Below are 21496 nucleotides of genomic sequence, written 5' to 3'. Positions count from 1 at the left end.
CCATACAAAACAAAAACACAAAACAAAAAGAGAAATGCCTGAGAGAGTGACTGGAGGAACCACGGGGAGCCGGAGGGAGGGGGGGTCAAAGAGCATTTATCTGTAGTATGGTGAAGACTCTTTTCCTCCAAGCTCTCAGCGAACTAAGCGCTTCCTGCCTTTTTCTTTTGCCCTTGAAACTAAAGCACATGCAATGAATTACAACCGTTTTAAAGAGCTGTCAAGAAACAAGAGAGGACTGGTTGGAGGAGAGGAGGCAGGAGGAGGAATTTCAAAGCTGCGAGCCGTGGGAGGACGAGGATCGAGACGGACGGAGAGAAACGAGAAGCTGCAGAGCCCTTTGATGTCGGTGGGGGGGCCGGGGGGCCGCTTTCAGTTCAGATAAACCAGTGAGGGACCTCAGGATATAATCAATATCTGAAGTCATGAATGAACATGATATCACTTGTCTGATGATGAAATTAGGTCCCGAATGAGCACCAACAGTTATGGATTCATCAACACAACATTTAGCAATTTACACACGCGAACGCAACACAGACAACCGCGATAAATGCTAACGGCGGGCACGCCAACAAGTGGGATGTACGCTTAGCACGTTAGCGTGTGAACAAATGTGTGGCATTTCACTCACACACCACAAACGCCAATGCTCATGGCGGCGCACGTCAGGGCAAATTTCACGGCAATCTATACAATAGTTATTGTACTGACGATATAAACATCCCCAGAGATGTTCCATTAGCATGAATAACTAGAATTATGGCCTCCGCCAACCGGTCAAGTTGCAGTTTACATCCATGTCTGTCCAAAAATGTTCCAACGTCATCATTTTATCTTATTTGTATGAAATTGTCATAATTAGCATATAAATTCACGTACGGACGGTGAAACCGGAAACATAACGTCTCCGGCCACAGCTGTGGAGGCATAAAAAACTGGAAAGGTTGTTGAAATATAATGTGTTTATTTTGCTTACTTTGTCTCAAAAGCCTGGAAGAGAAGGTAAAGATGGACTATCTTATCTGGTCTGAGTTCTCCAGTGTTTCACAGTATACGTTTTTGCCAGTGACTAACGAATTTTGTTGAAAATCTGATGGGAAAATTTGCTGAATTGTTCCGTCTTTATTTTGAGGACTGTTTTTTGTGGATTGTCTGTTTGACGATACACACAGAATTCCTCCTTCACCTGGGGGAGAATACAAAACAGACACAGTCAGCTTTCCCCGCATATGAATCCTACTGCCATATGGTGCAACATGGTTCTCTGCAGAATCTCTACAAATGTGGCCTTGATCCCTGGAGAAGGGATGGCTTGCTTGCCCCCCCGAGGATCGGTTTCAACCGGAGGGTTGGAGGACAGGTGCTACACTTGACCTGCACCGACAGGACAAGTTCAGAAAGGGTCGCACCAGATACCGATCTCAGTCGGAATGCCGAAACGCCGAGGTATTCTCAACTGTTTAACCCGACATAAGTGAATTATGCTGACCCTGAACACACCCTGGCCCCGCCTGGCCCCATGTCAGGTACGGCGCCATCAAAGGAAAACCAACGCTTGTGTGTGTGTGTGTGTGTGTGTGTGTGTGTGCTCTTTTATAAGTCGGTGGTGACTCACTGCCCTAGATTGTAATGGATGCGTGGCTATACACGATGGCATAACTTAAAAGAGCCGCGCGTTCATTTGCTGTTCCTCCACTGGTCGTTTCTCAGAGGGACACACAATAAAAGTGCTCCAAAAGAAGAGCGAGACAAAGCCTGTATCATTATCATTTCGGTTAAGTGTGTGTTTATGCGTGTGTGTGCGCACCATTTCAAGTTTTTCCACCGCTTTTGTCTGAGATCAATGAACTGTATGAAAGCGTGCACACACACACACACACACACACACACACACACACACACACACACACACACACACACACACAGGTGGAGGACAGGTCTTCACTTTAGCGTGAGTTTTTTTTTTTAATGCTGTTTGTTCCCCTTTTTCTCTCCAACTCGGCCCTGTCTGTGGCTCCAGTAGTAATCCCTTTACCATACTGCATTGAGTGTGTACTTAGCATGTGTGTGTGTGTGTGTTTGCATGCTCTACATAGATGTGCTACCAAAACAAAACAAAACAAAAACTTGCAATTAAGCATGGGACTGTTTTGCACCCGAGTAGAACGGTGACAGTGTGCTCGCTATTTGCATGAGGAGAGAGACGAAAAGCAGAAAAGAATGTGTTGTATAACGTCCATGAATTCCAGACCCGGTCTAATGACTTAAAAAGAAGGGGGCCGGCGGGATTAAGAGATTTGCCATGTTTCCTCTACCTGCCTCTCCTCTTTTTTATTCCCAGTGCCCTGAGAAACATCTCGGCGGCTATCTCCTGTGGAAGAGGGTCCGACAGGACGGCACTAGCCGCTGCTTCCTGTTCAGTCAGACCCCCCCACTCAGGAGGAGAAACCATTAGTCCAGAGCTTTGTCTGAGAGGTTGGACATGCGTGGGGGGGGGGGCCAGAGGCAACATGGAACCGTGGTCTCAGATCACTGGAGGAAGGAGACGATAGGAAAAGCACCAGCTGAACTGACGACCATGTGGAGACAAAAAAAAAAAAAAAAAAAGAGGAGCACGTCTCGACGGCAGATATGAGGGAATGTGAATAATCTCCGTGTTTCTTATGCGATACGCTGGCTTTAACGTTTGTCTCCGAGTAGCCTTCCTTTTTTTATTTGTATCTTTTAAAATCACAGAAAAGACAGCGTTCCTTTCAAAAGGCAAAGCTGGGGGGAAATTGTGAGCTTATGGCGATTTCATTCGTACCTTTATAGGACTGCCAGTGTCGCCGAGGGGCAGATAGGACTGATAGGGACGTGGCCCTCCTGCTGCTCACGTCGGGGTCTCATATGGGGGATGTGAACTGGGGCTTGCATCAAATTCATGCCTTTTCTACTGCTACTGTTAATGTATTAACCTGGAGGTTGTTCTAGATCCATTAGCAAGCAAACAATCGGAGGATCCCATGCAAGAACATATAAGAGTGAGGGCAAAGCACTAAGTTTATTGTGAAAATGTAGCACTCGTCATTCACACTGGTCATATATTCAGCCATTTTACTGTCAGGGTATTACTTTCCACCGTTCAATTCATATCCATCCCTGTTGCTACGTACACAAAGTCTTCAAACACTTCATGGATTTGGAGTCAAACCCATTTTCTGATCCCATCCTGATGATTTTCAGATTTCTCACAGTTCTCACACGACAAGGAGTTGAGAGGGCTGATATGAAACCAAAAACAAAAGTCCAGGGACCCGGACCCACTGCAGGAAAAATGTATAAATATATATTTTCAAATGCATCCATGTTATGCCACGTGTACAAAAGCAAAGCTATGCGCCACAGCACCTCCACATGAAGTGGTGAGGAGCCCCGAGGAGCCCTGGACAGGCTGTTATCTCATCCAGGGAGATAGGAAGTATGGACAGGAAATCTAGAGGGAGGGGGGAAATGCGAGGGCCCATATGGGAAGTGCAGTGTAAACAGCCTCCGTTTTTTAATCATCCCGGCTCACGTTCGGAACTGGACGCGCTTTGATGTTCTCCCTCAGCGCCGCCTCCGCCCTCCCGTCCCTCGTTACCCAAACGGGCCATGTCCCGAAACACGCAGATACCAGCCTGGGACGGTGGAGCCGGGGAGGCACTCAGTATACCTTGTGGGACACTGAGGAGGGAGACGGAGGAATGTGAAGTGGTGCAGAGTTAACATGGTGTTCAGTCAATTGCTTGCCCTGCTTTAATTATAGCTGATGTATTTAAGGGAGCTCTCAAAGGTCAATTCAACGTTTTCAAAAGTACAAAGACCCAAAAATACAGCGCGAGGATGAAAAGAACGCTTCAAGCTAAGAAAAAGAAAGAAAGAAAGGTGGAGCCCTTATGATGTCCTTTATGGCTCAGTGCCCATTGGAGGATAAACTCCAACTCCTTCTCACAACAGAGGACAGTTGACAGTCAAGTTCAAAGTTATCCCAGAAGCCTTTGCACTTCTCCTCTGGTCATAATGCAAGCTTCGCTTTGGGAAAGGGGGGGGTGGTGGTGTGGGGGGGGGGGGGGGGGGGAGTCAAAATTCCTCAGCACTTGTATTTGTCCAAATAGCGCTGGCCGGACCCCAGCCAGTGTTCCAATGAACGTGTTCATTCAGAGGACAGGGCACACGTCCAGGGAGATCACAGTTTAATAGATCAGAGGGAGATGTGTACCAAAGCAAGGTCTCATGACTCTGAGGGGGAAACTGGGGATTCCTTCTGTCCCAGGCAAGAGCCTGGTCCTTACATGTGTTAGCAAACACGATCAACACAGGATCTGATGATTTACGAGAGAACCGACTTAAAAAACGGAATTTCTGTTTGACTTCTAATGCCAGGCGCCGCTTTTACTAAATCCCCTTCCAAAATGTTACAATTCTAATACCACTGCAAAGCGAACAATAAATATCAGCATGGGGCCAAAATGACAAGTAATAATTGTGGCTTATGAAAAGCGTATGCAACGCTTCAGCGCGGTCCAGAGTGACATCTGGGGTAGCTTCTGACAGTCCTAAAGTACAGGAAATGGGGTGAACAATCCGTTTAACACAGAGGATCAGTTAAAAGAAAGATAAAAGGACAGAGACAGTGTGTGAGGCAGATAATCTATCTATGGGACTCAACCTCCTTTCCAGCCTTCATCCCACCCCCACCACACACACACACCCATCCACTGGAAGACGAGAACATAAAGCGGGACCGTAAAGCAGCCTGCAGAGGCAATGGGGACCTGTTGGAACAGGCCTAAGCTGCAACAAAGAGCATCCTGCAGCATAACACCACCTCTGTGCAGTGTGGGAACAGCCTGGAAAGAGAGCCTATAACTTCATAGCCTCAAATAGAACCACAAGAAGTTGTCCGAGTAGGGGAAACAATAAAACTTCACACTTTAAAGGGAAATCCAGGCAGATAGCCCTTCTACAGTCTCGACCACGCTCCGTCACCCATATGCTGCTTTACAGTGCGTTGGTGAAGCTCTCTGCTGAGACCTACAGGGGGTTGATATTGTGTATTTCCTCTACCTAAACATTTTGTGTTTGGAACGCTACTAAATACTGCGCAAGGTTTTATGGGGGAAGAAAAAATAAATAAAGGAAGCTGGAAATCCCAGAGAGCTGGAAGTGTCTTTGATCTCACCTGTGCTGTGATAAGCATCCATAACATGTTGTCAACATCCCACACAGACAAATCGGCTTTAACACGGAGCGGGGGAAAAAAAGCAGCGGCGGCTGTTCGCAAGTGTTTGAAACTGGGGCTTTCTCTGCGGAGGAGCCATGTAAATCCTCATCAATTATGGCTAACTGCATGCATCTGGCTCGCCATTCACAAAACCTCCCACGCCCAGTGAGTGAGAAGAGACAAGATCCTGCAGTACCTCAGATCTGTCGTCCCGTTTCTCCGGAGACGGTAAATAAATTGACACAGCCGAGGCTTAAAGTGCCCCGGGAGGCTTAATCCACTCCTGAATCCCAAACATGCACACTGAATAGAGTGCATACTTTACGTTTGCGTTGCATTTTCTAAATGGTAAAAAAAGAAGCAACAACAAAAACAACTTCAACTTTTGCTTCAATTATAGGTTTTGCATGAGTCTGAACATGATTTTCCGAGTTGGATAACAGTCTTCGACCACACCTTGATATTAAAAATGTTGGAAGAGCATTAGATGCCAGGAATAGTTAGTGCAAAACAAAGCTGTCATCTTTGAAAAGGCACACGGATAAAAAAAAAAAAGGTTGGCAACCTCAACCGAACCCAGGGTTGAGTCAAAAAATAGACTGAACAACAAGCTGACCTCAACAACACCTGCAGGTCATCAGTGTTGTTCATTTGGTTGATCAGCACAGTGGATTCTGGGTAATCTGCTTTCTTAGGTCAGAGAAACACGTGGGGCCAACAGTCACTCCACAGAGGGATTGATTCACTTAAACACAGGGCGGTGTTCTCGTTTTTTTTTATATATATATCGTAACTTTTTTCTAATATATGGACGATGAATGTTGAATTATTACTCTCCTGTTGGCACCGTTTAACTTTATCAAAAACAATGTCCATACATATTCAAGTTCAGTAGTCTCTAAATGTACAGATGCAAGAGCAGTACAATCTACTATAAACAAAGTGTCAATGGGAGAGTCCATTGGGACAAAATGTAACCAGAACAACAGACCAATGTAGTATATCATTGCCCAAAGGATGCCATGTGACAAGGCTGTCCGTCAAGTCCGCATATTCCCACTCATCCACATTGCTTAAGTGTCTGTGAGCAAGGCATTGCATTCCTGACAGCTTTGAGGGCGCTGTACACTCGCAGGAGAGCCGGTAGAAACTGTGACACAGCTGCGCCACTACGACAACAGGTGCCCACCCGCACCCGCTGTGACCCGGTCCAGTGAGCCTCTCTTTATCAGCAAGCTATATGTTTTGGAGGTGAATGAGTGCGAGCCCTTGTGTAGATGCTCTAGAGACGCCTTACCTGCATTAGTTTCCCCTCCGCGTAGCCGGCACTTCCTCCTACGAACAACCCCTCCAGAGTGATGGTTTTCCCCGTCAGCTCGTGGTTCAGCAGTGACACCTTGATGACCGCTCGGAGGACCGGCCGCTCGGACTCCAGGCCCGGCTGGCCCAGCACTACCTGCAGGGCCGCCATGAGCAGCCACGGCCAGAGCCCGGCCAGGCGCCGCTGCGGGACGGTCATGGCCTCGGCTGTAGCGGCGGTGCCCGGCCGCACATGGTGGACTTCAAAGCAGGCGAGCACCGCGGAGAGACAGGCGGAGAGAATATTTAATATATGTATGTATATAGTACACGTCCCGCTTCTTCTTCCTGCCTCGACGACAAAACGCTAAACGGATACAATCCAAACTTTTAAAGCCGGAGGACTGCCATCATACAGGCGCGTGAACGTCCCAAAACTTCCATTCAGCACCGGGAGTTAATATTCAAACTCTGCCCGTTGTAGGAAAAAGCCTATCCCTCCGGTGAGTGCCCACATGGAACAAAGCGCGTAGTTGCAGGGAAGAAGGAAAAAACCCTTTCAGAGATGCAATAAGCTCGAATGAACTTTTATCCAGTGTCAGTAATGTGGGTGGCGAAGAGACTGCACGCTCAGAAGGCACCGCGGAGACACGCCGTGTTGTGCGGGAGCTTGAAGTGTGCGTTGACTTCCAGCAGCCGGGTCTTCACGAGACGACACAACAAACGTCCTCATTTGTAGCGTGTTTCTCGGTCTGGAGGAGCTACTGTATCCTCTTCTCTCTCTCTCTCCCAGAAGAAGGGCAGGTCTTTCTTCATCCGTATCCAAACTGATATTAATATGACAGTGTGTACGCCGTTCACTGGACCTTACAAATCGTACTTTTTCACCACCAAACACGGGTTGACACAAAAAGAAAACCACAGCGTCAGAAGACCGCACATCCCCGTGGTCCGCTACGTTTTCTGGATAATTCCACACAAAAAATAAAGGCAAAGGGCGACAACTTGAACTTCAAAGGCTGGATTACAGGTTGCCGCCGGAAAGTTATAAGGCATGTTGACAGACAGCAGTGCCAAAAAGTTGGGTAATATATATATATATCTATATATATATATATATCTATATATATTATTTTTTTTTACAACCAAAGAGTTGTTAAATGCAGCCGCTCTATCTAATTATTAACCAGAGCAAATGGACCGTTGCCTTACTTCACTTAAAACTTGGTAATTCTACTGAGTCTGAGAACCAAAGCGACTTCTCTAACAGACCTATCTACTTATTTTCTACAGTCGGTCTTCATTTAAACCAGCTCGCTGTGGGAAAAACACACACTCATACACACACACTCACACAGGCATTCCCCTGAGTTCAGTGCCTCCGCTGCACTGTAAGAAATTAGATACGATCCTCCTGAGAACACCCGAAGGGAAAATGATTTGTTTATCAAAACCCATCAACGATTACAGCGTAGAAACACTGCAAAAAGTACGAAATAAAAGTGGTCCAAACTCCTTGTGAGCTCCATATGAAGTTGATAAGGCGGAGAGACACCGTGTACAGTTATAACACCGTCCCAAAAGTCTACCTCCCGGACTGTCTCTCGCTCCCCTGGGATCTCATTGACACTCTCTCTACCTGCTCACTGTCCTGCTGCCTTCCCGTGTTGTCAGAAAGTGGGATTTTATTGAAACGATGCACGTGTACGGCCAGATGTGTTTGGGGGAAGGCTGCATTTTTGTCACATGGGTTCTTTAAAACGAAATGAGAGACCGTGTAAACAAATGTTGTTACCGTTACATTAAGTTAGTATTATGATACTACTAGTTAAATTACAGCAAAGTGACGACAGGTATTTACTCCTATTTTTACGCAATGTGATGTAAATTTGTAATCTTTAATAAACAGCTTTCAAATACCAGAGTTGTCACGTGATTACCTTTGAAACCAAAACACTTGCATGTTACAGAATTAATAAAATAGTTAAAGTAATAACTAACGGGGAGTTTCCGAGCAGCACCCGAAGGCCACATTGCAGACTGAGGGCGGAGCACAGTCGTAGCGCTGATTAAACACGAGGAAGTGGCTCCCTCTAGTGTTCACAGTGCACAGAACCAGCAGACACCCCAGCACGCAAGTGTCAACAAGAAATAATGAAATACAAGTACACAACACACCATCCGGCTGAATTATCGGAAACACATTTCTCTTTAATTATTAGACTTTTACACACTTGCCTTTAAAAACATGTCAAGTTACACATTTTAAAAACACAACCTTTGAAGTGATGCAGCGAAAAATAAAAAGGTTGGGAAATGCAACCATCACAAAGCAAACAAGCACTAGTAGATATAACAAGTATATTTTAAAGCAATTCATTCAATATTTTCTCCCCCATTTACATCAGTTTGTTACAACTTGCTTTGACAAACGCTACCGATTATGCTATTAAAAGCAGACAGGAAGTCAAACATCCGTACACTAAAATAAGGAGATGCTGAGTTAGCCCTACTGCAGCAAATCTGTATAAATTATACTTTAAATAATTCTTTAAAAGCATCTCATTTTAGATGCTACTCTATTAAAAATGTAGAGGTCAAAATTTGCTTTACAATATATTTTTTAAATTGTACCGTGGTACAAGTAATTCTAAACAAACAATATAAATAGGACTCTGAGTGTTACTTAAATTATTTTCATTTTCCAAAGTCACTTCCAATAAAGAAAGAAATGTACAACATAGAACTAATTTTACAATTCTTGCAAAAAAAAAAAAGATTTAAATTTGAACACATCCACAAACTTTTGTACAATAAAGAATCATTAAAAATGGAGAATAAAGTCTGGTAATAGTGAGCATTTAGGATCACATCCTGCAGTGAACCAAGACTCCCTGTCACTTGCCAATCAAATCAACAAGTTGACATCAAAACGAGAAATAAAACCAACTGTCACTAAACTTGCATTCAAATTTGGAATGCCTTTCCTTCCACTAGTTTCATTCTGACCATGCTCCCTAAATGTTCAATAATATCTTAGGTGCTCTTCTTGTGCTTGTCCTGCTGGTGTCCGAGTGTCCTCAGCCTCGACATCTATATTCTCAGTGTCCTTTGCGTCATCATTGGTAACCTTGCCCGAGCACAGAGGAAACATTAGCAAATAATGAGTAGGTATTCTGCAAGGTTGTTACACATTCTCTAGTAAATATAAATACCCTATCAAATGTAAAAAAAATACATTACATTGACTATGGCATCTTCGGGCATTTGCTCAGGTGGTGAAATCACGGATCCCTCCTGCTGTTTGAATGCGAGTAGATCAGCCCTGCCTCTCACAGACACCACAATGGGTCCAGAGGACAAATGTTTGGCCTTCCTGGCGCTGACAGGGTTGTTGGTTTTAATGGGGAACGGCAGTGACACGGGGCCCGGCTTCACCGGGGCCACAACTCTAACCAGGCTGCTATTGGCCGGAGTTTGCATCACCTCATCTGCAATCTGGAAAATTGTGTCCAAGCTAATGTCACAGTTTTGTTCCTTGTTCTTTGAGTCCTGGTTGCGGTCCACATGAGACAACACATTCACAGGACAGCTTGCCTAAAACAGTGACATAAAAAGAAATGCTCTAGACACGATACGTGTTCACCAAACTCCATCCTCCTCGACCAATTACAGCTCTGGTGTGAGTAATTGATTACATGACAGGGCGAATACGGTCAAATTCACCTACCTGGTAATGACTGTGGGTCGGGTAGGACCCTTTCTGAAGCCCACCACCTGCCATCTGTGATGCCACAAGGTTCGGATGGTAGCACTGGCAAACTTCAAGAAGAAAAACAAAGATATTATTTGAGATTATAAAATGCAGGATTCAGGTTTGGTGTTGAAACCTACATTTGTGCATTCCTAATTAAAAATTACATTTATTCAACACACAAATTAGTATATTTTAGTATATTACAAGTATATTGTAGCTGAAAAAGAAAATCTACTCGTAAAGTGATGTAAATAGTGTGGTTTATAACTGTTCCACCCAAACTCCTAACAGGTTAACTCATGTCCTGCTCACATGGCATATAGTAGCCAGGCTGATTTCCGTGGTTTGAGCAGGGCAATAAACTCTGCTGAATGAGCATAGCGTTGGAGCTGGAGGCCGCTCCGGCGTGGTGCTGGCTCAAAGTCACGGGTATCCCTTTGTCTGTAGCAAAGACAGTAGGCGAAAGAGCTGCACCGCGGCCCCACGGCAGGAACCGAGGTGGGACTGGGGTTGTATTGTGAGCCGTCACGGCCGGAGCTTTGTTTGGACGGTAAGGATGAGCCCACTTTGGATGAGGTGTGCTCGGCAGTGAATGATTGCCTGCAGCAACAGGAAGAAGCAAAGCATGACAACAACCTGTTAGACGGCCACACAGTGAAACGTAAAAAGCACTGGATTGTGGAGTGAAAATGGCAATTTAGATGTTCGTATCATAGTTATTCATAGTGATTTTCAATGTTGGGGGTTATGGACCCTTTCCAATTAGATTTTTGCAGCAGTGTTCACTGTAACACTACAAGGAAACGTGTGTGACCATTACATTGTGTTTTCACTATCTAAAGCTACTTCCCCACTGACAGTCATGCGGTGACACTTGCCTATTTGACCATCTTTATCTCCGCTACCACAGCCCCCACTGTATCGGTGGTATCGGCTCGGGGTCCGAGGATTCACCTCCAGACCAGCTTCTAGCTTGGCCTTGTTGACGACGGTCAGTCTCCTCAGACTCGCCACAAGTTCGGGGTGGTTCCGCTTGAAGTTCGGGTGGTAGTAATAGCGATACTGCACGTCGTCGTATGTATCGGACGTCTTGAAACCGTACAGATTGAGATTACGGACAAAGCTCGAGAAGTTGGCCGTTTTGAAGGCGTCGGCGTTGTCCGAGGCGCTGCTGCTGTTTCTAGGAGACAGGACCTGTTGCTCGACGAGGCTCTGATTAATGACGACTACCAGTCCATCTTTGTCCCACCAGATGGCTTTATTTACCGGGTTGTTCACCAGACGCCATAGCTTGGCAGGGAAGTTGTTAGAATTGATGCTCTCGGTGAGGCAATCTTCCCCCACATCCATACTTGTGCCTGTAGAATTGGATAAAAAGTTAGTGAAGCCTCGTCTGAATAACAGGCCAAGCGTCATCAGTTTACGTTAAATAGGTTGAGGTCAATCTTAGAAAGCTAAATTGCTTCATAACAATATAATTAACTGGTAACGTTAGTAAATCGGACACTTTACGTTAATGTTAACGATACATATGTCCCAGGTACGACCAGTTAAGCTAACGTTACACGTTATGAAGTTAATTAACTTTACGTTGATTGGACTTTCCTAACATTCATGTTTCAAACTCCCCATACTGACACACATTAACTACTTAACTTTAAAATAACTTGACTTCTAACGTCATTAATAATGTCAACTTTAAAAATAATACATAAAACGCTGTACACAAGACCTGAAAATGCTAACTTTTAGTGTTAACGTTACTGGTAAGCTAAGTTAGCATTAGCTAACGTTAGCTCCCCAACTAACGGCAACTACTCTGTATTTTAAATGATCTTTTGCGCAGTCAGCTTTTGAGTAAAGTCGCATAGAATTATGTCGACATAGCGTTGTATTTTTGGGGGGGTCATAACACACCAAGAAAAAAACTCCATGAGAGGTGAGCTGTGACTTTACCTGGGTCTGCAAACATGTCTCACTCCGGATCTCACAACCGTTGAAAGTTCCCGAACCGTTGAAGCTGTTGGGGTTTTAACGTTCTTCGGTAATAAAGCGCTCGAGAGGACAGTTTATGACATCGTCTGACGCAGGTTTGTGTGTTCATTAGAACACGTCTTTTTTGGGGAGAGGGATTCAAGTCTACTGCTACCATTTAAAAATACTCCTAGATAAGTTCAAGTCCTGCATTCAGAATATTACTTAGGTGTACAGAAGTATTAGCAGCATAATAAACGTATCAAAAGTAAACGCGACCCTTTTGCAGACTTTTCCCTTCTGCTGTTTATTATATATTTTACATTAAATCATTGGCCTATACTAATGACAGAATATGGAAGTGCTTGCAGTTGGTTTTGGGTATTTTCACAAATAACGTCACCTTTTCAAAGATATAAGAAGCTTTGGATGAACATTTTTCATTTTATAAAGTCGTATCAATCGCTGTCAAAGCAAGCAGTCAAGTAAAAGTAGTGTTTCACTCTGAAATGTAGTCACGTAACATCAACAAACGATCATACAATTAAAGTTCAAGTATAGCACAACACTTTAGTAAAGGCATTTAGCTATTGTACACCACACATGAGCTATAATTCCCTTATTTGAAAACTTTAAAGAATTAAAATAATAAGGTAGCAAAACCTTCTCAGGATATTGATATTTAACGTGGATGGATAGATGGATATTCATATGCCAAAAGTAGTAAAAGTAAACTGTGCGCCATTGAATTTTTATTTGGCATCGTTGAATTGTATTAAAAATCTCAGTATTGATCCAACATTTTCCATAAAAAATAATAGCTAATGCTAATGATTGACAATAATAATAATAAAGAAAACTATAAATGAAAACAGACAATATCACAGTAAATTTAAAAAGCATGTAGTTATAGTAAAAAAACTAAAAAAAAAAACCGACAGAGGGAGACATTTTGTGAATGTTGGTCGTGGAGTAACCATTTCATTTAACAGAGAAGTAAGGATTAGTAAGGAATGTCTGATCCAGAGGAAAACTTTTTTTGTACATAAATTGTGAGTGTGGATCAAAGGGCTCTATCATGGAGATAATCACTGCAGCATTATCAACAGTCAAGGGAATACCCAGGATCTTAAAATGACTAACAGGAGCCGGTGAGTCCAAATGCTAGAATCTGTTTGGATTAAAGTTAGGTATATGATATATATATATATTTTTTAAGTATCCAGATGGTCTTCATTTAGAGATACAAAAAAGTAATTATCCTCCACTTCTCAGTTTATCCATCTATAATAAGTATTTGCTTTTGCATTTAAACATCTATTATTTTAGTATAATCAAAACGTTTTCACTGTTCTGGATCCCGATGGTTGAAATGGTTGAATTATGCATGACCAAATACATCAGTCAACGTTTAGTATTTGCATGCCACGTTTCAGGACATAGTGGAACTAATATACTGTATGTGACTATGCATAACAACTCAAACATAATCCCTGTAACTAAAATAATTGTGTTAAGTAATGGAGATATAACTATTTTTACACAGGCGCACAATATGGACCCCTCTGCTGGGTCAACAAGGCCCTCGCAGTCGGTGACGTAATTCCCCGGCGACTGGAATGATTCAAAACATTAATCCGGTTGATATTTCAGTATTACACTAGTGTTTTGTCCGGGAGCTGGACATAATGGCTTTGGAAACGGTCCCCAAAGACCTTCGCCATCTGCGAGCCTGTCTTCTTTGTTCTTTAGTGAAGGTAAACGCTCAAACTAGCGTCCCTGCTAACATGTAGCCGCTTCCTGCGCGCTGTATTTGTCTTCTGTTGTCAAACAAATGAATGTAAGCTCTAAAGTAATGCTTTCACGGTTACCTTTATTTACTTAATAATACCAATACACATACTGAACCCGTTCCTTGGTCTAGTTTGTTCGTCTACTAACTAAATTCAAACGTATCCCGTCTGTTGGTACGTGAAGTAGCTTGTGTGCTACTTGACGTGTTTGTATCCATTCTTGACTCTTATTATTGTCCTTGATTCAAGTGTTCCCTCCTCTGGCTTTCTTTAGACCATCGACCAGTTTGAATACGACGGCTGTGACAACTGTGAGTCGTACCTCCAGATGAAGGGGAACCGGGAGATGGTTTATGAATGCACAAGTTCCTCATTTGATGGGTAAACGTTGATTCAGCATCGATTATTTAAATAATAAATCAACCTTTTCCGTTGTTTTCTGGATGTTTACCATTCTCGTCTGTATGTCCACAGTGTGGTGTCCATGATGAGTCCCGAGGACAGCTGGGTAGCTAAATGGCAGAGGATAGGTAAGGATGTGTGCCTGTACTGAAAGCAGCATTAATCCATTTTGACCATGATGGAGTAGAGCAGTGGTTCCCAAACTTTTTCTGTCAAGACCCCCTTTGATGATATAGGAACATTGGACGACCCCCCCCCCCCCCCGCAACCCGACCCCAAATTTTTCTTGGTTTTTAATGAATTGCATTATAATGCATGAACTGTATAAAATATTTTTATTTCTTTCTAAAATAAGTACATATCACTTCACAGTTTATTCTTCAGTTTGTTTAACTGGAAAAAAAAATAGCAATAATAAAATATATATAAAATAAAAAATATATAAAATAATTTGTAAATACAATTAACTTAATTTCAAACAAAGTGCAAACAACATATACTGTATTTCCTCACATTGAACATCAGGTTTTCTCAAACAATAAAATAACACAATTATGAACAAGGTGTGCAGGTCTACATGGACCATATTATTTTGTGATCATATTCCTATGTATATTCCTATTCATATATATCAATCAGTGACTGGTGTGGGCTTGCTTTGCTTTACAGATTTTGTCAAAGCGGGGTTGCTGGTTGGAGATAGCTACTCTCAGTTCATTCTCAATGTTCAACTTTGATCTGTATTTGGTCTTCATTGCAGCAACTGCAGAAAACCCTGTTTCACATAAATAGGATGTGGCAAAAGGCAACAGTATGCCCATAGCTCTTTGGCCTAGTAGTGGGTAGTCTTTCTCCACTCCAATCTTTATCTTTCTCTGTCGCTCCGTATCTTTCTCGCTCTGTGTCGCTGTGTGTCTCTCTCTCGTTCGCGCTCCCTCACTCTCTCTCTCCCTCGCTCGTTCGCGCTCTCTCGCTCGGGCGCGCGCTCGCTCTCTCGCTCGCGCGCGCTCGCTCTCGCTCTCGCTGGTTTTGCCACAGTCGGTCTGTGACATGAGCCGCTCTGGTGGCGTGGTTGGAACACAGTGCATGTCACGTCGGTTATTTTATATTGTTTTACCGGTGTATGTGTGCGTCTGTGTGTGTGGGTTGGTGATGAAGCCGCGACCCCCCTGTAGTACCACCGCGCCCCCCCTAGGGGTCGCGACCCCCACTTTGGGAACCACTGGAGTAGAGGAACTCTAAAGTAAGGGAAGAAGACAAAAAGTATCAATATTATGTCATTAAGGACCTTATTTACTCTATAAACGGATACATGCGGTTTTACAATTGGTATACCCAAATACTGTTGAGATAAATAACATTTGTGTATGTTGTTTTTGCTCCATCCTACAGGCAACTTCAAGCCAGGTGTGTATGCAGTATCAGTGACAGGCAGACTACCTCCAGGTACACTTTATCTAAACTAATCTGCCTCTATACGCAGGGGATTACGTGTTTGGCTTTTTCTTGATTTGGAATTCCTTCCTTATTATTGCATTTGTAATTCTCCTTTTCCGAAGGTGTGGTGAGAGAGTTGAAAAGCAGAGGAGTGATCTACAAATCCAGAGACACAGCAGTGAAGACATAAAGCGGACGGCTTCCAGTTGTCTGTTCAGCCACACCAGAGCGGCGTCACACTGCTGGGACTGCATTGGGTCACGTCTGTGATGAAGGAACTGCCCTTCAACTGTTCAGTTTGTGTGTGTGTGTGATTAGTAATATCAGCATGGCTGCTTATAGGGGAGAAGAAGTGGGTATTTTGTATTTCTTTGGATAATTGAGGAAAAAAATAAAGGACTGTTTTTATAAGAAATGTGAGTTATTGTCTTTAGCACAGTCAACACTGTGATATTTGCTGATTCAGCATTCTGTCATTCAGTTGACAGTGAACTGACGTGAGTGTCACATATTTGATAAAAAAAAAAGATGCTACAGCACACTGGAAGAAATCGACAATAGCCAGAATTTGTCGCTAAAAAACAGCTTAATACTTTCCCCCCGAAATAACTCGTACCAAACAAAACCCATCAAGGTCTACAGTTTACATATCACACACATTCATCAATAACTTGTTTTTGCATAATACATCAAATTGGTGTGTAGAGAGAGAGAGAGATAAGTCCTAACTTAATTTACAAAGTGGATTTTTGAATCTTGTGGAGACGTCCGTGTCCCCATCATGAGTTGTAATGCCGTTGGTGATCTCAAACTTTTCATTAAGAACATTCATCAGTTCACAAATCAAATCCCTCCACTCCTTTGGATGATGACCACATACCTGCAAAAGTAATTACCTCTGCTGCTGTATTCTCGTTATAATATACAGAATTAAAATCACAACCAAAACCTCGTTCTGATCCGTGTCTCAATTTCCCACTGAAAAGTGAGAGTTCATTGTATTCACAGAGAATCACTGAGGTCTGCTGACCCAGCGACTGATTTGAAACACCAGAGAGGAGGAACTAAACCGTCTTACCACTTTTGCTTTGTACAAATGCTAATACAACATCCCTGTACTTATTTATTTGGGTCGCAAGATGGTGCTTTACACAGTGCTGGAATTACAGGCAGTACCAAACATTGCCAGTAGGGGGAACCATCAGCCAAACGTTTGCATTATTCTCACCTATCGTCTCATAATTAGTTTCTCTGGTTAAGTTTGAATTGCTTTCTAGTTTCCATCACTTCTTTGGCTGCTGTTTCAATGTACACTAGTCTGTAATAAGATGTGGGGCTATTGCACTCTTATAGGTGGGCTTCTATTACTCTTGAGGAAGATGTGTTTATTGCTCGAGGCTCTGGGCATCGTCTGATTTACTGTAACCCGATGGTTTGTGAGTCAACCGAGGCTATGGTGCAGCATCATACCTCACATAATAATATTGTCAGACATTCATAATTATCGGTCCAACGTGTGGGGCACAGAAAGATGTGTATGCATGAAAGGAATTTAAAGGGCCGTCTTATGACTTACATATGAGAATTTGCCCCCCCCCCCCCTCTAAAATTAAATTCATATTTTTATTCCCAGCAGGGAGTTAAAAATGCAAACATATGCAACAGCTTTATTTTTTAAAACAGTACTTATTCACTATTTAAAATATTGTTAAAATACCAGGAGGATTTAATCCATCTACTTTGAACGGTGATATAATAATGACTACTTTTGTAATGTATCTCTGCAGCAGTGCTGCCTTCATACGGCGCCTCGCGCCGCAGGATGCGGAGGAGTGCAACATGTAGATTTGTCGGCCCTTAGCAGGCCGTGACACCGCAGCCACGTTCCCACTAGAAGTCTCATTCCAACAGCGTGTGAGGAGATCAGCTCTGTAGCAGAGTTTAAGTTGATACCCACGTTTCATAAGGTTCCAAAAATGATTACACATCTCTCTTAATGGCGGTTGCAGTTTTTTTTAACACTTTAAATGGATCATTCATGATTGGCTGTGATAACTTTCTCACCAAGTTCAACAGGAAGATCAGCACGCAGAGGCAGCGTTACTAAAGAACTTGTAACAGGTGTATGATTATCTCATGTGGCAATTGTTAAAATGTCTCAGTTCACTTTTTTTTGGGCCGACTTGCTGCCACATTAAGGACAAAAGGACCACAACGGACAGCAGTTCACTTTTAGGTACTAATGTGTGATGTTACGTATTAAGTGAGCACTATTAACAGTATTTTGTTGTTTGCTGACAACTTCAGAAAATAAAGTGTAAATAAAGTGTGTTGGTAGTATTATGGATGCTGAATGTCCTGCAGAGGACACATTGTTCTGGTTCTCTTTGTGTTTGTGTGATGCAGCTCAGGTGGAACAAAGACACCGAAAGTGTAAATAGGAAGTGCGAGTGGCTGTTTGATGATCTATTCAGGGTTGTTTCTCCATCTTGTGCACAATGCATGCTGGGATACCCCCCCCCCCCCCCTGTGTGAGTCAAAGCAGGAAGACCTCTTTATGAAATGATTCTCGCATGTGCAGCCGCAAAGAGTTCATCGACTCACAGTGTGAAATGATTATCAGCTCAATTTAAGAAATCCCATCATGTCTGTCTGGAATGCAGACATTTTACAAGTAAAAACAAACAAGCCGTGTGATAAAATGCATCTTAAATACAGAACCTCAGTAACACCATCATCCATTGGACAAGACCGACATCAATCTCTTTGCAGTTTTGAACAGAACTTTTCCTTACTCAAAAAAAAAAAAAAAAAAGGGAACTGAAGTTAAAAAACTACAAAGCAAATGTCACTGTTATTCAAATGCACAGAAGACGTCTCATTCTTTCCATCACAAGGGGAACAGAGAATCGACCTCAAGTGGTTGGAGACAGTTTATACTCAAATGAGAGAAAAATAAAGAAGCACCACTCAGTCAGTACGCCTCCATGTGGGTTTTTACCTCAATGCAAAACCGAGCGCAGGAGTGGACGAGTGGCCTTTTCTGCTGCATAAAATAAAACAACTCCACACCAAAGTGCAGTTTTTTTATCACTGTCCTCCCCCTCCCTCCCCCCATGTGATTTGAACCTCTTTTCTCTTCAAACTACATGTGTGTGTGTGTGTGTGTGTGTGGGGGGGGGGGGGGGGGAGTCATTTCACGAGAGAGCCGCAAACTAAAAACAAAACCGAGAACTGACTGGGCCCAGCGCTGCAAGACTTCCACAACCACACAGGCGTTGTCAGGAAGGCCCACAGCTCCACCCCCGTGCCATCTCTTTGTCTGAGCGAAGCGAAAAGAAGCACGCCCCTTCGTTTTCACACTCACAAGGGACACACACGGGGCCCCGCAGCCACGGCTCCCAGCTCTGTGCTTTTGCCCTTATTTGGATATGTCAAGACTTTAAGCTGCAGGGAAGGTAGATCACAAAATGAGGTGTTGACTCGAGGTTTGTGGGCTGCTTGGTGAGCTCTGTTAAAACAACAGTTAAAGCAAGTGGAGGCGTCTTGGACTCAGTCTGGGATTGCGCTCCGTGTGACAGGGATGAAGTGGAGATAGGGAAGTAGAGAGGATGTATTCTACATGGGGGATGGACATTATCAACTGAAGGCCACACACACTCGAGCTGGTGTGTGTGTGTGAGAGAGTGTGTTTCATCAGGGTGACAAAACTTCCTGTCTCTTGCAGACTTAGAAAGCGTGAGATGATTAATGAGTTTGTGAAAAAGGAAAGTCAAATTCTGCCACACAAACGTTTTTCATTATTTATTCTTTATTTTTTTTAATTTGCTTTTTTTGTGAATAGGAATAATTTGACATCTTTGGGCCTCAAACAGTATTTCATTTAATTCTATTTAATTGGAGTCCATCTATTCATCGGCGAATACACTGAGGATGTTTTATTTATAGTAACATAGCTTTATTCATACATCATGTGGAGACAAGCTGGGAGACACAGCTGCAAGTGCTGATGTGGGGCTTTCACACACACACACACACACACACACACACGCACACACACAGAGATCACACGGAGATCATGACACATTTAAAACTGTGAATTACTAATATTTTCAGTAACTTACAGGCATTCACAGGCTCTAAATGAAAAATTGCCCCCAAACAAGTTGTTAATAATAGACTGTATTATACTTTCATTTCCTCACTGTATAGATAGTGAAACAACTATTTTCAAAATTCTTGAACTTAAAACTTTGTAAATGATCCATTCATTCTTGTATTTTGGGTTTCTGGCCACTTAAGGTTTTGGTAAATTGACAATAAGATGAGACAGACTTAAAGTTTAGACTTAGTTTTAATGTGCTAAACAAAAAGAGAAACCAATGCACTCCGATTAAACGGCACCATGTGAGAAGCTTAGAGGCGAAATGGAACTGGTGGAACTCATATGAAATGAATCTTGATCTGAAGAGAACCTACAGCTGTCAAATAAATGTATAAAATGGACACACTACCTCAGAATTTGACCTGAGTACAGGTCGGGAGTAAATCTACTTTACACAGTAGCAGGAGCAGCTCAGGCCTCTGTGGAGCTCGCAGGTCTGGGATGGAAATAAGCCTCCGGGTGGCTCGGTGGTGTCGACACCCGGCCCGCGGGGCCCAGGAGGAGCCTGGAGAGCACGGCCTGGGGAGGGGAAATGGCTGCCGGCCCTGATAAGGTCTATCAGGGCCCGGCTTTAGTGCATGCACTCTTCACACAGGGAAGGAGTTAGGATCACTTCCCTCGCTGGCTCACGGAGAGCGGCAGCACTTGAGCAGAGTGACTCAATAAGTTGAAGAGGGCAGGGATTAGTAAAAATGCAGTGCAGGGGTCAGGAGATTTGGAAAGTGTGGCTTCTAAAGACGCCATATGTCGGATGTTTTGAACAAGTCTGCATTGTGAGCGACGTGTTTTATCCGTCACTGGAGCATCATGAGGGATTGAATCTGAATACAAAAGAGGAATACCCAGAATCCTCAGGCAGCAGGCTCCTGTTTCGTCCCACTGGGCCTCCTACATTCAGTGTGAGAGACTTGTTTATCAGGAGCACCAGCTGACGTCACCTCCCTCGTCTTTTATGAGTTTTTGTATCACAACCGGGTCATCTTTTCTCCAAAGCCTTTGTCGTGTGTGGTGGACACCAACACATTTACATTCTGTAGGATTTCAGCTTTTAGATGTCAGAATGACATCCGCTCTTCTTCCTCTCACACATTAACCTACATGACCTCCCGAACAGGAACGGACTCAATGGGAATAAAGTTATAGCAGACCCGTAACCGTGTCAAACGTCTTTCTATACACACCCATGTTGTTTCAAATCCTCAAAGGGAAACGATGTGAGAACGCGTCTGAACCCTGCACGCACCGAGCTGACATCCAGGGGTGGAAAGTAAACTAGTACATGTACCCATGTATCGTGCTTAAGTATCATTCTGAGGTACTCTGCTTGAGTATTTCCATTTCCTGCTACTTTATTCTTCTATTCCATCACAATACGCAGAGGAATATTGCACTTCTTTTACTCCACTATGTATATTTGACAG

At 43.3% G+C, this 21496-nt stretch overlaps 3 protein-coding genes across 4 annotated transcripts in view; 1 reads left to right on the top strand and 2 right to left on the bottom strand.

Moving 5' to 3' along the window:
• Positions 1-6767, bottom strand: part of rnf43 (ring finger protein 43) — a 75474-nt gene extending 68707 nt beyond the window's left edge. The window contains exon 1 of the mRNA XM_076102169.1: positions 6546-6767. Within this exon, the coding sequence (XP_075958284.1) occupies positions 6546-6767 (222 nt within the window). The remainder of the gene's footprint in view (positions 1-6545) is intronic.
• Positions 6768-9135: 2368 nt separating this feature from the next.
• On the bottom strand, positions 9136-11654 carry hsf5 (heat shock transcription factor family member 5). The gene is made up of 5 exons (XM_076101358.1): positions 11177-11654; positions 10617-10904; positions 10278-10369; positions 9791-10144; positions 9136-9677 (listed from the first exon to the last, which is right to left on the bottom strand). Exons 1-5 carry the CDS (start codon positions 11652-11654, stop codon positions 9573-9575), a joined length of 1317 nt encoding a protein of 438 aa, XP_075957473.1. The 3' UTR covers positions 9136-9572.
• A 2201-nt stretch (positions 11655-13855) lies between these two features.
• On the top strand, positions 13856-16325 carry supt4h1 (SPT4 homolog, DSIF elongation factor subunit). Of its 2 annotated transcripts, none has more exons than XM_076102277.1 (5): positions 13856-14035; positions 14346-14452; positions 14546-14601; positions 15866-15880; positions 16033-16325. In XM_076102277.1, exons 1-5 carry the CDS (start codon positions 13967-13969, stop codon positions 16098-16100), a joined length of 315 nt encoding a protein of 104 aa, XP_075958392.1. In that variant the 5' UTR covers positions 13856-13966; the 3' UTR covers positions 16101-16325. The 2 variants fall into 2 exon arrangements, with proteins under 2 accessions (XP_075958392.1, XP_075958391.1); XM_076102276.1 differs by having other exon boundaries at positions 13857-14035; positions 15866-15919.
• The last annotated feature ends 5171 nt before the right edge of the window (positions 16326-21496 follow it).

Source organism: Anarhichas minor, unplaced genomic scaffold, assembly GCF_050575085.1.
Source record: "Anarhichas minor isolate MPS153535 unplaced genomic scaffold, ASM5057508v1 ptg000027l, whole genome shotgun sequence".
NCBI lineage: Eukaryota > Metazoa > Chordata > Actinopteri > Perciformes > Anarhichadidae > Anarhichas > Anarhichas minor.
Note: the sequence above shows the minus strand (reverse complement) of the source record. Positions and strands in the feature narration are given on the sequence as shown.